Source organism: Delphinus delphis, chromosome 4 (assembly GCF_949987515.2).
Source record: "Delphinus delphis chromosome 4, mDelDel1.2, whole genome shotgun sequence".
Lineage (NCBI taxonomy): Eukaryota > Metazoa > Chordata > Mammalia > Artiodactyla > Delphinidae > Delphinus > Delphinus delphis.
Window position 1 is genome coordinate 110,837,159 of NC_082686.1, and position 16,741 is coordinate 110,853,899.

The following is a 16,741-nucleotide window of genomic DNA, read 5'->3' on the forward strand; positions in this document are numbered from 1 at the left end:
GATGCCTTTTTATGGATGAACGCAGTGATTTTGAGAATATTTTGAGGGGAAGTTATCCTGGGAGTTGAGCAAATGTGTGGATGATGGGATTGTTATTCCCTAAATTAGCAAAGATGAAGAGGAAAGGCATATAGTTAGGAGTCTATGGGGAAGACCATGATCCCATGGCCATTCTTATCTTAGGAATAAGAAGGGTGTTGTGATGAAAAAGAGAATCTCCACCATCTCCTCAGATCCCCAGTCATTTCCTTTCTTTGAGACCAAGCTTCTCCACCTGCTAAAAGGCCTCCATTCACGCCACTCTGGAGTCAACCAGCCAGGGTTGCCGTCTTGCTCAGCACTGGTAGCCAAGGTCAGAGGCGCACAAAGAAGTGCAGCCATCATCCTGCCACTGACAACTCTCTGCATGATTAAAGACAGAGGCCAACTGGGACTTCCCTGGTGGTCCAGTGGTTAAGACTCCACACTCTCAATGCAGGGGGCCCAGGTTCGATCCCTGGTCAGGGAACTAGAGCCTGCATGCTGTGACTAAAAGATCTCGCAGGCCACAACTAAAAAGATTCCGCATGCCACAACTAAAAAAGATCTTGCATGCTGCAACTAAAGATCCCATGTGCCACAACTAAGACCTGGCACAGCCAAATAGATAAATAAATATTAAGGAAAAAAAAAAGATGCCAACAGACATTGAACTATTCACACTAAATTTAAGGTAGAATTTAATTAAGTGTGATTAAGGTAGCATCTGACTGAAATGTTTTTCACTCATTCATTCATTTATTCCTTTTGGCATGAATTCATTCATTCGTTTATTCATTCATACATACCTTTGTCCTGCCATTCAACAGAGTAGAATGTCAACTCACCGAAAGCCGGGGCTTGGTCTATTTTGTGCCCCAGTGTATCACCAGCACCTAAAAGAGTGCCAGCACAAGATAGATGCTAAAAAAATATTTATCAAATGAGTTAATGAATGAATTCAACAAATGTTTGAATGTCCGCTTTGTGCCAGGCTCCTTGCCAGGTGCTGGGAGTGAAGTGAATCAGGCATGGTTCCTGACCTCAGTGAGCCCACAGGTTAGTGGCAAAGACAGAGGGTGAACAGACAGTGATTACTGAGCAGATGTGCCATCACTGAGATGAGCCCAGATGAGGGGACTCATTTAGCCTGGTTACGGAGTGTTGACAAGAGATGATGCCTGATTTGGGTCCTAAACTCATGTAGAAGTTGAACAGGCAGATAAAGTAGGCATGACTTTCCAGGCAGAGGGGACAGTGTGTGCAAAGGCAGGAGGACATTAGAAGACATGGTGCATTAGTGGAATCCCAAGCACCCCAGGATAACTGGGGCATATAGAGTGAATGAAGGGGAGACAGATCCTGGAGGACCATGCCCGCCATTCCAAAGGGCTTGAAATTATCTGAGAACAGAGGAGACCCATAGAAGGGGTTCGAGCAGTGGTTCATCATGACCAGATTTTAGCTTTAAAGGAAGATTTGTAGGGTGGAGAGGACAGGCAGGCAAATGAGCAGGAAACAATGGGAGTGAAGGGTTTCGACTGATGGAGAGGTAAGGTCTGGATTGGGAAGTAAGTTGAGATCAGATTATTGAGGATGACACTTAAGGCATCTGAGCAGAGGAGTGACTCCATGTGGTTAAGGAGAGTCACTCTGGGGGCAATGCTGTGGGCCTGGGAAGACAACAGGAGGCGTAGTTCAGGGCCTGCCTGGGATGGTAGCAATGGGCAGACTTGAGGGGTGGGTTGAAGAACTAACCGGCTGGATTTGAAAATTATCTACATAGACAGCCTGAAAAGAGAAGGTTAAAGGTAAGTTCCAGACTTTGAACTTGGGTAATTTAGAATGTGATTCTTTGAATGAAATAGAAAATTGGGGAGGGAACGCTTACCTAAAATTCAGGGTTTGACAATAAGTTTGGTTTTGAGGAAGCTGAGTAGAGCTGATGGTGGAGGAGCCAAGCAGAAATGATGGGACGCCATAGACAATGTTGTGTTAGAGTGGCCTGCAGGTCAAGGCAAGACAGCTCTGGGTGTCATGAGCACCCAGGGGTTCTAACCGAAGCACCATTCAAAATGGGGCAGTGAAAAAAAAGCTAAAAGTGTAACAGCAGCCTTGGGGGATATCACAGAGTTATCCCTCAGAGGACTGCCAAGAAAACGGGCTGTAGGAGACCAGAACCTCCAGTCATGCTGAATGGATCATGTGCTGAAAGGGACCAGGCTCCCTGGAGAGGTGAGCAAAATAGGACTCCAGAGGCACGTGGGGGGTTCTTCCAGCTTGGGTCAAAAGAGACCAGTGGTTGAGAGTCCGCCTGCCGATGCAGGGGACACGGGTTTGTGCCCCAGTCCGGGAAGATCCCACATGCCGCCGGGTGGCTGCGCTCGTGAGCCATGGCCGTTGAGCCTGCGCATCCGGAGCCTGTGCTCCGCAACGGGAGAGGCCACAACAGTGAGAGGCCCGCGTACCGCAAAAAATAAAAATAAAAAAAATAAATTAAAAAAAAGAGACTAATCCCCGTCATATGAGTGGGTTTCCATTTCAGCTGGAAGGATAGGACTTGTTTACAAAAGAACTAAATGTTAATAAGAATGCAGTCCTTCAAAAAGAATAAATTTGGATAGAAAATCTAATTCCACATATAGAGCACAGAAAAACGCTTCAGAAACCAGCCCCCAAGTGCTGATTCAAATGTACAGGTCCAACTCTGAGGGAAGTCTCTGGTGGTATGCCACCACTGAGGACTCTGTCCTCAGTCCCTTCATTTACTATTTTTAACTGCAAGGTGCTTGAAAGCAGGCGTGGCAAAATGGCAGATGATAGAAAGCCAGTTGGGGTGGTGAAGAGTAGAATGACAGAATCACGATTCTGATCCCAATACGTTGGAACAATGGACCAATGACATTGAAAGAGGATAAACATAAACTCCGATTCCTGGGTTCAAATACCAGTTGCACGCAGGAGGACAGGGAAATTGGGCTGAAAGTAGCTTTTGTGAAAAATGTTCAGGATGTCTACTTGGCAGAGACTCAATATTAGTTAGCAGCAAATACAGCTAATCAAAATGAAATGAACGAACATACAAACAAACAAACCCCACAATACAAATCTTAGAATCGGTGATGAATAGAATTAAAGGGTTTAAACAAAGGAGCAGACAGTCCCACAAGACCCTGAAGTAATCAGGTAACATCTGGAGTTTTGCATTTCATTCTCTGTATCACATTTTAAGAAGGACACAGACCAATTGGAGCATTTCAAGTCATTCCAAACATATATCTTAAACCTGCTGCTGCAAAAACAAAAATGAAAGGATCATAGTCCCTGCCCTCGATAATGACGAATATGAAAACCCATTTGTATGAAATATGGAGGAAGGAAGTAGGAATGCTTAACCTGAGGACAAAAAGTCTTGCAGGGGTGTAGGGGATGGAGATGGGGGACAAGAGAGTGACATAAGAGAGTGTCTCCAAATATTTGTAGGACTGCCAGTGGAAGGATTAGACTGACTTTGTGTGTTCCAGTGGGTGGAACTCAGACTCTTTCAGGAATAGAGACTAGAGCTCTTGAAGGAAGCAATCTGCAATAGTTACAGCTGTCTAAAAATGGTATGATGGCCTTGGGAGATGATGAGGTCCCCGTTGCTGGAAGTATTGAAGCAGAGCCTGCGTGATCACCTATCAAAAATGCCATCAGGGATTGTCATCAGGCAGGAGTTTGGATAGTTGAACAAGAAATTCCTTTAAAATTCTAAGACCTTGAGAGGCTTTCTGAAACGAGAGGTGTGAGATTTCTCCCTTCTGTGGATGGATGAAGGTAAGGTGTGAAATTTGGCTGAGTGGAAGGCCGTAGAAGAAAGGAGTGCCACTGGGAGAAACTGCCAAAGATGTTGGGTAGTTGTTAGAAAAAAGGCCCTGTGCAAACCAGAGATTCAAACAACGCAGAGGGGGCAGTTTCAGACTTGTGTCTGCGTGTATATGTGTGCCTGTGTGCGTCTGCATATTTCGTATGCAAATCCAGGTTTCTGGTTTCTCAAGAGAAGGGAATACCCCTTCCCACGCTGCAGTGATGGGGAGGGCTGGGCAGCAGCACCGTTTTAGGTGAAGCATGTGCTGTCCTACACGTGTCAATCCCCACCTCTATGCTGTTGCCCAGAGCTGGCCCTCATCCCTCATCTACATTCCCCACTTGGTCCCTGAAGGCATTTGGGTTTGCAGCCACGGTCCTGAAATTTTACCTGGGCTTTGGGGGAGAGGAACCATGCACGTTCTTCATTTGGGGATCACCAGCACACAGCCTGGGACTTAGCAGATTCTCAGTAATGTTCGTTAAAGGATCCCCAGGTGAAAAGGATGACAGATCAGCATAATGATGACAACACTGGTCCCCTTACCTGGATCTGACCTCTTGGAGAAGCTTTCCCTAGAGCTCTGTGCTTCCAGTGCCCCATGAGGATGGCACCTAATTAATCCCTGTGCCCTGTTATCAGAAGTTGGCTGCAATCGCTTTCATTTTAATAAATCAACAGGCAGCAATTGCATTAACAGTGTCCTCAAACCCATTGGAACAGTGACTTTTAACATTCATTGCTTAAGTATCCCATAATTGGTCTGTTGGTCACATTTATAATCTGATTATTTTTCTTTGGGGTCACCCAGCTCTGCTGATTGAGTTCCTTTACCTACAGATATGAAAATGAGCAGCCATTTCGAAAGGCGGCGGAAGAGGAAATTAACTCTCTGTATAAAGTCATTGATGAAGCGAATTTGACAAAAAAGGATCTGGAGAGTCAAATAGAAAGCCTGAAAGAAGAACTTGGCTTTCTGTCAAGGAGCTATGAAGAGGTAGGTGGGGGCCCTCACCTGTCGGGCTGAGCTTCACAACACAGGTGACGCTCCACGTCACTTGCCCAGGGCTGCAGGCAAAATGCCAGTAAAATATTCCCAACTTCTTGTAATGGGTGAGGTTACCCTGAGTTTCAAACTCAAATGGCTTCAGGGACCAGGCCGGTACATAAATGGGGAGGCAGCAGGTCCAAGCAGTAGTGAGTGATGGAACGTGTGTTGAATTGGAGGGAGCATCCCCTAAGCTTTCTAGTTCAGATTTTTTTTTCAACACTGTACTGGACAAACAAAATAACTCCGAGAGTAGACCCAGGCTGTGGTTTAGTCACAATCAGTGAAATTAGGTTAGATCGTTGAGTGACAGGACTGAAGGGGACCGCCTGTGGTGATGTTGTCCAGTGTCCTGCAGACCTGCAGTGATTCTAAACAACCTCACACCGGTCAAGATCCAAACAGTGCTTGCAGTTGGAAAAAGTCAAAACCCATTTAACCATGTTCACATTGGGAAGCTCCTTCTTTTGTCCAACTGTAAGCTAACCAGGAATCAATAAGCCCACTTCCTCCTGTCCTCAGCTCCATAGTTTGTCACCACTCTCTAAAGGTAACGCTTTAAAAACTCCACAGTTATCTTTAAATCTCTTTCCGCCTCCTCTGACTTTATGAAATTCATAAATTTCATCTTGCTGCTATTGCTTACTCTGTGTTGTTATTTTGTTATTTATTTATTTTGATCTTTGCTTTGGGTGGGCATGGGTTTGTGAAGAGTAGCCTAAGAAATGCATCCTGGGGAAAAGAGAATATAGAGCCCATGTTGGGAAGAGGACCAGGGACTTTGCCTGTCTTTGTGAAGCCCCATGTTTGGCAGCAGCAAAATGAGAAGCAAAGTATTGTCCACAGAGCTGGGCTTCAGCTGGCTAGAATTCTGTGTCTTTTCTTTCTCCTCTGGAACTCACTGAGGTATATGTTGTCCTTTTCAGGATGTGAAAATGCTATACAAACAGCTGGCAGGGTCTGAGCTGGAACAATTGGATGTTCCCATTGGCACTGGGCTGGATGACATCCTTGAGACGATCAGAATTCACTGGGAGAGAGATGTCGAAAAGAAGTGGGCGGAAGCAGGAGCCTTGCTCCAAGCTAAGGTAAGAGGCAGGACCAGCATCCTCACTCTGCCCTCTGCAGAAGGAGGCCAAGCAAAGATGAGTAGCAGCCAACATGCAAAAGAAAAAAAGCAACAATTTCAATCTCGTTAGACAGAAAAGAAATGCAATTTAAAACAAAGCTTTTTGTTTACCTGTCTAAATGCAGAAAAAGTTTAAAATGGTAATACTCAGTGCTGGCAAGCATGTGGAAATGTGGGTGCTCTCCTGAGTTGTTGGGGAGCACAAACCCATGTGACATCTTTGAGGAAGGGATTTGATGACATGTACCAAGAATCATAAAATGCTCCTGCCTACCACTTGAATAATCTAAACCCCATCCTGAAGATATAACTGAAAATACAGATAAAGTGTACATCCAGCTATACCCACTGAAGCCTTCATTATTATAAGGGTGAAAAAAATTGGGAAGAAAACTGGATAAATATTTAATAACAGGAGAAAGACTAAGCCACAGCCTAACCATGCAATAAAATATCAGGCAGTTATTAGAAATGGTATTTATGAAGCATTTATAGCAATATGGAAACTGCTCAGGCAATAAGGTAAAATGGGGAGAAAAAAGAGAGTACAGATTGATATGTACCAGGGGTCAGCAAACTTGTTCTGTAAAGGACAAGATAGTAAATATTGAGGCTTCCTGGACAAGATGGTCTCTGTTGCAATACTCAGCTCTGCCACTGTGGTGTGAAAGCTGCTGTGGACAGCAGGTAACCAGTGAGCATGGCTGTGTTCCAATAAAACTTTATTTACAGAAACAGGAGGTGGGCTGGATTTGACCTTTGGGCTGCAGTTGCCAACCCCTGCTATTCACAGTAGGTAAAGCATTCAAACAAAGAAACTAGGCATCAGGAAAAGGTCAGAACACAGTTTCTTGTACTTCAATTATACCTTAATAAAGCTGTGAAGAAAAGGTCTCCCTTAAAAAAAAACATCAGAAAGAAAACTCTAAACTGTAAAAGTATTAGCATTAGCAGTGGTTATCTTTAAGTGTGGGACCCATTTCATGTTGTGATGTTTTTTCTTTCTTGTTTCCGAGTTTTTCTTAAGTTTTTTTTAAAGTAGTATGAATTATATTCATGGAGGGAAAGCATCTTTTATTAAACCTCATAAATAAGAAAGGAATTAACCAGAAAATAGAATGCACAGAGTTTGTTCTTCCCTTCCCCTTCTCCCACCCATTCATGATTCTGGAATTCTGAGGCAGAGGATTGAAAGAGCAGAAGAGGAAGGAAAGCATGAAGGAAGTGGGAAAAATAAAGTAGAATTTGAAAGAAGGCAAGAGGGCTGCTCCTGATTTCTCAGTGCCCATTGAGTGGGTCGCAATCCTGACTGCACAACAAAATTATTTCGGTGCACTTTCAAAGACACCCAGGCCCAAGACCAATTAAATCAGAAGGAGAGGGACTTCATGGTTTTTAAGCTCACTGATGATTCTAATACACAGTAAAGTTTGGGAACCACAAGAGTTGATAAAAACTCCCAAAAGAAAACCGGGAGGACCTTTTCTGCTCTTTCTTCTCCCAGCCCTCCTCAACCCCTGCCCCCCAAGTATCAACAGGAAACTTCCCCACAGGGTCTTCACAAGTCTGGATCCCCCAATGTTCTCCAGCCCGGAAAACATCTTCCACTCCCCAATTCTCCACCCCTTACCCCTTTTCAAAAGCTCTTCTTTCTAACCTTCAAATCCTTGGGCCAGGTCACTACAAACAATTTCCACGGTAAATAGTGCCTAGTCACTCCATGAAATACAGCCCCCATAACCAGTGAGAGGCAAAACCACACAAAGAGAAAGTGAAACCAAAGCAGATACATGGTTTGGGTCCATTGCTTCTTAGGGGACTCATGAATATTTATAATTAATGACCTTAGAGACCAACAACCCCACTCCCTCATTTTAGAGGTGAGGAAACTGAGACCCAGAGAGGGCAGTTGATGTTCTGAATTTGCACAGCTGGTTGGAACACCACAGTTCAGCTCTCCTGGCTCTTGATCCAGGGATTTTTTTTTCTCTGCATTAGGCTGTTGGCTCTGCCTCCAAAGCTAAATCACAGTGGCCCAGGAATTTGCAGACTTGTTTCTGTCCCAACCCTCCTGGGGTCTACACCACACCATAGTGATTATCTCTTTGGGAAAGGGTGGAGGAGTATGGTAATTAACAGAAATTAATCCTGCATAGTGTGAAAAAGAAAAAAAAAAACTTCATTATTATTCACCCCTCACCCTCTTGAGAATCATCACCAGCCCAACAGTCATTCAAACATTAATTCTGAACAGATTCATTAGTGTGTTTTTTAATAGAGTAATCTGAAAGCTACCTCTCAGAGAAAACAGACAGTACTTGTTTCAGTTTGGCCGATGCTCCCTGGGCCTCTTGCAGAGAGGCGGAGCTCAGAAAATATTTGCAGAATGAGTGAATTCCTCTAATCATCAACAGAGATCAGAACTGACAGCCAGAAGTCCTCCAATAAATAGTTTTGTCAATTGCCGTCATGCCCTCGGGGGCTGACTTTTGTCCAGCCTGAACATCTCTTGTAGGTTTCTTGGCTGCAAAGCACAAATGTGAAAGGGTTTAGCACACACTGCTTTCTAAACATTCTGCAGAGAGAATACAGACATGTATTTAATTACCTCTCAGCTTGGAGAGGCTAAAAATTAATTGACATGATTAACTTGTCTTCATTTAAGTTCCTCCAGAAACTGATGCTGAGACAAATATTGAAGTGTAGGTGGTTTCTTTGGAGGTTGCGGGAAGCAGAGAAGCAAACAAAGAAAGAACACTGTTATCCAACCAGCTCCCACTTGGGGAGACTGGAGCATCCCCATGGGGGCCTGGGGAACGGTACAGAATACAGGAGAGGAGAGAGGCGAGGAAGCTGGGGTAGTAATACCCTCTCCCCTCAGTCATCTGCCGTCTGCTAGCGGAGTGACCTTTCAAAGACTTCAGAGAGAGCTCCCAGGGAGAGGTACGGAATCTGACAGAGAGAAGGAAGCTGGGGAGAACTAACATGTAGTGGCCCAAGGAGTCAAGGTGGATGCCATCAGCATCTGCTATCACTTTCCTGCCAACTCTTTTTATTCCTTAATCGGTAAAAGCTTATAACACCAGGTTCTCTCTAGCCACGGTGTTATAGATGTCGGGAACCTCAGTGGTCCAGTCTTTGGAGCTTCTCAGGTTGCATGATTCAGTGACTGGGGGATCACAGTGGTCCAGAGAATTTCCAGAGTGTTTTAAAGTCTGGCCCTTCCTTTTCTGTTTGATGTGGTTACCCAACTCAGGGTATTTGGGGATACTTCGAGAACCTCCAACAGCATGCCATACCACCCTACACACCTCCTCCTGGCTAGCCATGGAACACACTTCCCAGTGTGCAACTGACAGACCTTAAAAAGACCACCTTGGGGAATACTGAAGGGTCACTATTATTCACCTGTTTCCTGGATTCATGTGCTGAGACAATTCCACTCTGTAGAGCGACAAACAAAAGAGAGAGTCCTGAGTGCAAGTATTCTGTACACTGACGTTGGCTAGATTAAGATTTCTCAGTGCCCTTCTTTCCTAAAACTTGCGGAACTTACGGATACATCGAAATCATCTGTCAGTCATTGTTACAAGACCTAGAATTAAAAAATAAAACTGATAACCATGTGAGGCCATTTGTGCTGGCTAGACCTCTGACATCCTTTCTGCTCATTCAATTCTCACAACAGCCTCAAAAGCAGGAACTCTTGTTATTCCCATTTCACAGATGTGTTTTCTGCTACCAGGAAGGAAGAAAGGGAGGGAAGGAAGGAGGAGAGAGAGCCAGGAGCTTCTAGTTTCCCTGCAGCCAGGCTGCTTGTACTAAGTTTTTCTTTCACAAATGCAAACATTTCAAGCATCATATCATCAACAGGAAAATGAAGTTCCAGGTAGCCAAAAAGACACTTTCAAAAATATTATGCAGGGCTTCCCTGGTGGCGCAGTGGTTGAGAGTCCGCCTGCCGATTCAGGGGACGCGGGTTTGTGCCCTGGTCTGGGAGGATACCACGTGCCGCAGAGTGGCTGGGCCCGTGAGCCATGGCCGCTGAGCCTGCGCGTCCGGAGCCTGTGCTCCGCAACGGGAGAGGCCGCAACAGTGAGAGGCCCGCGTACCGCAAAAAAAAAAAAAAAAAAAAAAATTATGCAGTTATAGTCTTTCATGTCCATGTCAGTCCATCACGATACATATAATCCCATGTTTCTTCCAACTGACCTTTTCCTTACAGTGTGCGGTCCTCCTGGAAACGGGGCCACCCTGAAGGCTAAGGGCTCCCAAAGTTTCAGAATTAGACTGCTTAGGGTTCAAAAGGTTGACCTACCCCACTTCAGTTTTCCCTTGATGGGATTGGAGGCCCTCCCCTCAATTCCCAGAAGCCAAATCTCTGTCCCTTGTTCACTGCAGCTGGGTGACATGCACAGTAACCAAAGGCTTATTCAATCACCAGCGTGAGCTGGAGGGGGGTGGGTGGCAGCTCCTATGAGTCCCTCGGGGCCAGGAACTCCACAACAAGTAGATTGCTCCATGCTCCCTGCCCTGACAGTAGGTCACACTTGCGTCAGATCAGTTTAAGGTATTTGTGGTCAGAAACTTTATCTGAGCTATAACCATCATGCCTCAAACAGTCAGGATGACAGATTGTGGAGATGGTTAAGAATGAAGAGAGGTGAAGAGGTGGAAATGAATTGCGAGGTTTCCGGTTATTGATAGTCTTAGAGCTGCAGGAGGCACCAGACAGTGCCCTCTAATGGAAATCTCTGCAGTGATGAGGCTGTTCTGTAATCTGTGCAGAGTGCAGTGTGGCAGCTCAGCCACGTGTGGTTACTGAGTGCTTGAAATGTGCCTGATACACCTGAGAAACTGAATTCTTAATGTTATTTAATGTTTATGACTTCTTACATAAATATCTACATGTGGCTAGTGGCTACCATACTGGACAGCATAGGTCTAGATCTACCCATGAGAGACTAGAAGACTTGGGTAACATGTCACCATGTCATCCGTATTCACAAACAATAACTTGCTCTGTGAGGGCAAGTATTTTATACAGGCTGCTGTGTCTATGGCTTTTCTTTGCTTGCTTTTACCAAGAAGATTCAGTATTTTCTAGGATATATGAAATTAGATTAAATGGATTTCTGGCACTCAACTGTCCCTTGCTCTAGGCTCCAAGACAGCCTAGTATGGTCCTGCCATGATAGCCAATTGGGAGAGTTCCTTTGAGATAGCAGAACGCTGAGAGCATCTGTAATCTAGGGGTCCCTGTGTGCTGATGAGTTTGCTATAATCTCAATGGCTCTTCTGTGAAATAAGCACTGGCTTATTCCTCCTGGTGCGCTCACAGCAAGCACTGAAGATGAGTCACCTAGCATTTCTAAACCTCAAAATACGTCACAGAGCGAGTTTTGCAAAAGGGCCCCAGCTTGCTTTTATTTCTTTTTTTATTTATGCATTTTAATATCTAATACCTTCACTTGGTTCAAAATTCAAAATGATATACAGTGAAAAGTGTCATCCCACCCATGTCCCAGCCACCCAGTCTTTGTTGTAGGGTCAGTCAATGTTTTCCTTTTCCCATGTGCCCTTTCCGAGACATTTTATGCAGGTACAAGAAACGATGTATATATTTTCTCTTTTAACACAATTAGTAGCATTCAGAACATATTGTTTTTAGCTGCACAATATTGTACCACAGGGGGCAGCAAATTATGGCCCACAAGCCAAGTCTGACCTGCTGCCTGTTTTTCACAAATAAAGGTTTATTGGAACATAGCCATGCCCATCATTTACATATTGTCTATGGCTGCATTTGCATTACACCAGCAGAGTTGAATAGTTGCAACAGAGACCCTATGGCCTGCTAAGCCTAAAACATTTACTATCTGGCCCTTTGCAGAAAAAGTTGCCAACCCTTGTTCCAGCTAACAGGTATCCCAGGGTTTCTTTAACCTGTGCCCTGCTGATGAATGGTGGCTTCCAATCTTTAAGCTATTATAAATAAGACTAGTCACTGACTTTGTATGTCCCTCATTTCCCAATATAGAAATGTATCCTCTGGATAAATTTATAGACATGGAATTGCTGGGGCAAAAATTATGTGCATCAGTAATTTTGATAAACATTGCCAAATTATCCTCTATAAAGGTTATAACAATTTATATTCTCATCAGAAATGTTTGAGCGTGTCCATTCCCTGCATCTTCATTGATACTGTGAGTTCTCACAGTTTGTGATCACTTTGTGATCTTTGCCAATATTATAGGTAAAAAATGGTTTTTCAGTATACTTTTATCTTGCATTTGTCATATTATGAGGAAGGTGGAACATCCTGTTACATGCTGAATTTCATCCATATTTGCTTTTGTGTGTACTATCAGATCATATCTTTTGCCCATTTTTATTAGGTCTGGGATTCTTTTTTACTGGTTTGTAGTGGCTCTTTGTAAATTAGAGAAATTAGTCCTCTCTCCGTGATATAAGTTGCAAATATCTTCCCAGTTTGTCACTTGTCTTTTTTTTTTTTTGGCCACAGCACGAGGTTTGCAGGATCCTAATTCCCTGACCAGGGATTGAACCCAGGCCCTGGCATTGGAAGCTCAGAGTCCTAACCACTGGGACACCAGGGAACTCCCTGTCACTTGTCTTTTTACTTAATTTATGGTAGTTCTAGCTGGCTTTCAAAACATATTGTTAGCCCGTAAGGAAGTGTTAGTATAGCTGTGTGCTACGGTGGTCTGCCCCAGCTGGTGTGGCTGGGGGCAGGAAGGTAGGGTAACAGACTAGGGAAAATAAAGAGACTGTCTCATCAAGGGGGCACTGCCAGTCCTTTACCCCACTACCCAGCACAGCCACATGCGGGGGGAGCCCAGGTCCTCATCTCCTATATTGCGTTTTCAACCCCACGACTGGTCAACACCCATCCACCATTGCATCCTCATCCTCAAACCTTCCACCAAGGAATCTTCACTCACTCATTCACACTCCATTTGTCAACCACAAACCAAGCTGCAGGCCCCAGGCTTGGTGCTGTGGACACAACGTCCCTGGCTTCAATTCTTGCTCATCTGCAGCCACTGATTCTGACTATCTCAAAGCTGTCTTAGATATTTCTTAACAGTAACTCTTTCCCAGGAAAAGCGTAGGGATCTTACTTCGAAACTAGGAGATCTGCAAAGATAAAACAACCCAAATCCCTGAGAAATTAAGGTAAGGTGGCTCGTATCCAACACCTAGTCTCCTGGCAGGGACAGAGCAGAGGCGAGCCTTCTTAGGGATGGAATGATCTCCATGAACCCGAACAAAAATGCTGTCACTTAGACTTCTCCAATAATTACTTGCAGATGAAGAATATATTTTTCTCCTCAGAATACCCCTCCTTGCTGAGCCCCTTCTGCCTCGTTCATCGGCTGGGGGTGCTCACTCACGACCAATAGGGCAGCAAGTCTGCCAAGCCACACGCTCCTCTGTGTTTCCTTTGGCAGCTTCAACCGAGGCTGGGAATTGGTCCTACACCCTAAAGAGATACGCTTCAACAGCCAAGCAGCTCTCATGTAAGTTTAAGGAGAGACATGGCTCAGCCTAGCCAGGCCAGCTCTTCTGCCAGTGTTGATGTCTCACCGAGTGAGACATGCACTTCTTTTTAATTCCCACTAAGGAGGACCCATGTCTCTGGTGAAGACTGGATGGCATCCAGCTTTCTCCCAAGTGAATCCTACACCTGGCTGGGGTAGTTTAGGTGTGTGTGTACTGCCTATCAAAATCTATCCTCAGCTAAATAACATTTATATGACACTGGGTGACTGGAAAGTGCCTTATAATCATTACAATAATGACAGCCGATCCTCCTAATGAAAAGGAGGTTTAATTCCATTCCTGGTAGATCTTCCTCTTCCGCAGTCCCAAGCCTGCACCTGAAACACGTTGTAGACTTCCAAGAAACATCGTTGGGCATGTTCCAGGGGTAAAAACCATGTTAGGTGCACGGGGGTGTTGAGGGGTGAGTAAGAAGTTGTTCCTGCGCACAAGGTGCCACAGTCTAGTGTGAGGTTGGCTGGGGTGCAGGTGGGAGACAACGGACAGAAAGACCACACCAGGCAGAGTGAGCTGTGCTGGGAAAGCAGGGCCAGCAGTGCATTTATTGAGGGTTTACAGAGCGCCCAACAGTGTCCTGAGCACTTGACAGGTCTGTTCTCATTTCATCTTCCCAACCCGAGATGAGTATTGTGATTTTATCCATTTTATAGAGGAGGAAACTGAGGCACAGAGAGGTTAGGTAAATCACACAGTTAGACCATGGCAGAGCTGGGATTCAAACCACATGTTCTGACTATAGAATCAACACTCTTAACTGCTTCTCTGACCCAGACAGACCTCATGGAGTGGGCGGACCTTGATTCATCCTCTTTTTTAAGGATGAGCACAAGTGACGTCTTGTATGAGGTTGGGAGGGCTTTGTCTTGAGGGACCAAAAGGTTAGGCCAGACTTCTTTCCAGACCACAAATCTGTGCCTTCCCTGTGGATAAGCTTCCTCTGTCATGCAAGATCGGGAACCCCTTTTTCCCCAAGGAGCCCACTGCTTTCCCTTTCTCCATGAAAGTGACCATAATGAGGTCCGTGTGATCCTGTGAGGTCTGAGAAGTTTAAGAGCAAGGCCGTTAGCTGTGCTCTGCAGCAGAGCAATACTCTCATAAAGCTGTCCCCCAGCTGCAAAAAACAGAGAGCTTGTGACTTGCTGGAACCCACACAGCAACTGCTCGGGGAAAGGCAGGCTGCACACGTCCACCCTTGAGGGCTCAGCCTGGACACGTGTTCTGCTAAGAACACACCAGCATCGTTGCTCTCCACATTCTGCCCCCCGCAAACTCTCACTCTCCCCTCACACCACAAAGTGGCCATTTTTTCCAATCGCCAAGGGTGTTTTGGGGAATGGCAACGCTAATCAGCCAAATGGGTGGGGTGTGGAGATGCCTCTTTTCCCCTCCATTTGGAGACCCTCCAATTCTTCATTCTGACTTACTCAACAGCCTGCTGCTCTTTGTCTGTCACATCCATCCTTCATGGGCAACATTGTGCCAATTTTTAAATTTTAATTTGAAAATTTTTACCATATTTCAAAATGCCAACATGCTTTCCTGCCCCAGAAACACAGCTGGAGTGCAAACCTGGGTGGCTCAGCTCGTGCGTCGTGGAGCCCAGAATTCAAGTTGGTTTGCAAGCCTGGGAACCAACATATCTGAACCTCAGCACACATCCCAGCAATGGCACTGAATGACAGATCAATCCTCCCTTCCCATGCTCAGGAGCTAGAACCACACACCTCCTATTTGGTCTGTGAGGAGAAATCTGTAGGCATTGGGTTGAAATGGAAACAGGAGTTATTATAATAACGAGAAAACATAAATCTAAAAAGCCATTGGAGAAGAACATGTAATACTTTTAGGTGAGTTAAAACAGTTAACTGTCCCCAGATGAAGGGCAAGTATCATTTGTGGCAAGCTGATTTGAGAAGGTCTGGGACGTGATATAAAACAAAACTGAAACCCACAGTGATCAAATTAATTTCTTTTTCTCTTTCCATCTTAATTTAAAAATGGTGCAAGAAATTTTCCATTTGGTGCTGGGGCATCATTAACACTTCTCTTATACTTATTAATTTTGACTTTCAACAAAGAGAAAGCCAGCTTTGAGACTCAGCAGCTTGGCAAGCAACATTTGCTAGAATATAATACAGTGGTTGCTTTAATTTTATTGATTTTTTTTCAGTTATCTTTTATCTATGGCAAATAATACAGTTTTATCAGTTTCTGTAGCAATCTAGAACTTTGCTTCCATGAACCAGGCATCACGTGGAAGTTTTAAATGCAGATTCCTGGGGCCCACTCAGGATCTCCTGAATCAGAATCTGCATTTTCACAAGGTCCCCCAGATGATGCTGACACACTTTAAAATCTGAGAACTTAACTGTAGTTTACATTTTAAAGACATTTATTTACAAAGAAAAAGTGAATTGGTTCAAATAAAAACAGTTTGAATTAGTATGCAGATATATGACAAACCATGCTGGTTGTCCAAGAATATTTGGGAAACACTTGGGTACAGCATTTTGCCAATAAAACTAAGACCTGGGGATTCATCTCTCCAGAGACCAGTGTGTGCCACTGAACTACCGAGTACATTATCTGGGTCGAGAGGAGGGACAGTTCATTCAGTGCCAGGGCTATGGCCTTGGCCAGCAGCTTTACCCCAGACCTGCCCACCAAGGCTTTAAAACATGCCTCCGTGGGACTGGACTTCTCCTCATGCCTGGCTCTTACCCATCCTGTGCTGGTGATGTTTCCCAGCTGCTCTCTGCAAGGAAATGTAAACATATGTTTTCATATGCCAGTCAAATTCATAACACTACCTAAAAGGTAACATGAAAGTTTTTGTTGATGTTTTCTTTATGCAATTTTAGAAATAACACACTTTAAGATAAAATACTTTGCTCTTCCATTTGCATCTATAGCTTCAGTGTGACTTGCTATTTCTTGCGAAATCCACCAGCCATTTTTATAATTCTATCATCAACAATAGTGTCACAAAGTCAGATTACAGAAAAATGCTTGATTATTAATATCTGGTTAAGCAAATAGTCACTCACATCAATGATGAATGAGGATAGCTCTGCTATGAATTTTGGTTAATATTTGGATGAGTTCATTC

The 16,741-nt window shown here is 44.5% G+C and overlaps 1 protein-coding gene across 1 annotated transcript in view; it reads left to right on the plus strand.

The window, feature by feature from the left end:
* The window catches only part of BFSP2 (beaded filament structural protein 2), a 69,810-nt gene that overhangs the window by 40,806 nt on the left and 12,263 nt on the right, over window positions 1-16,741 (plus strand). The window contains exons 3-4 of the mRNA XM_060010035.1: window positions 4,706-4,862; window positions 5,840-6,001. Coding sequence (XP_059866018.1) covers window positions 4,706-4,862; window positions 5,840-6,001 — 319 coding nt within the window. The remainder of the gene's footprint in view (window positions 1-4,705; window positions 4,863-5,839; window positions 6,002-16,741) is intronic.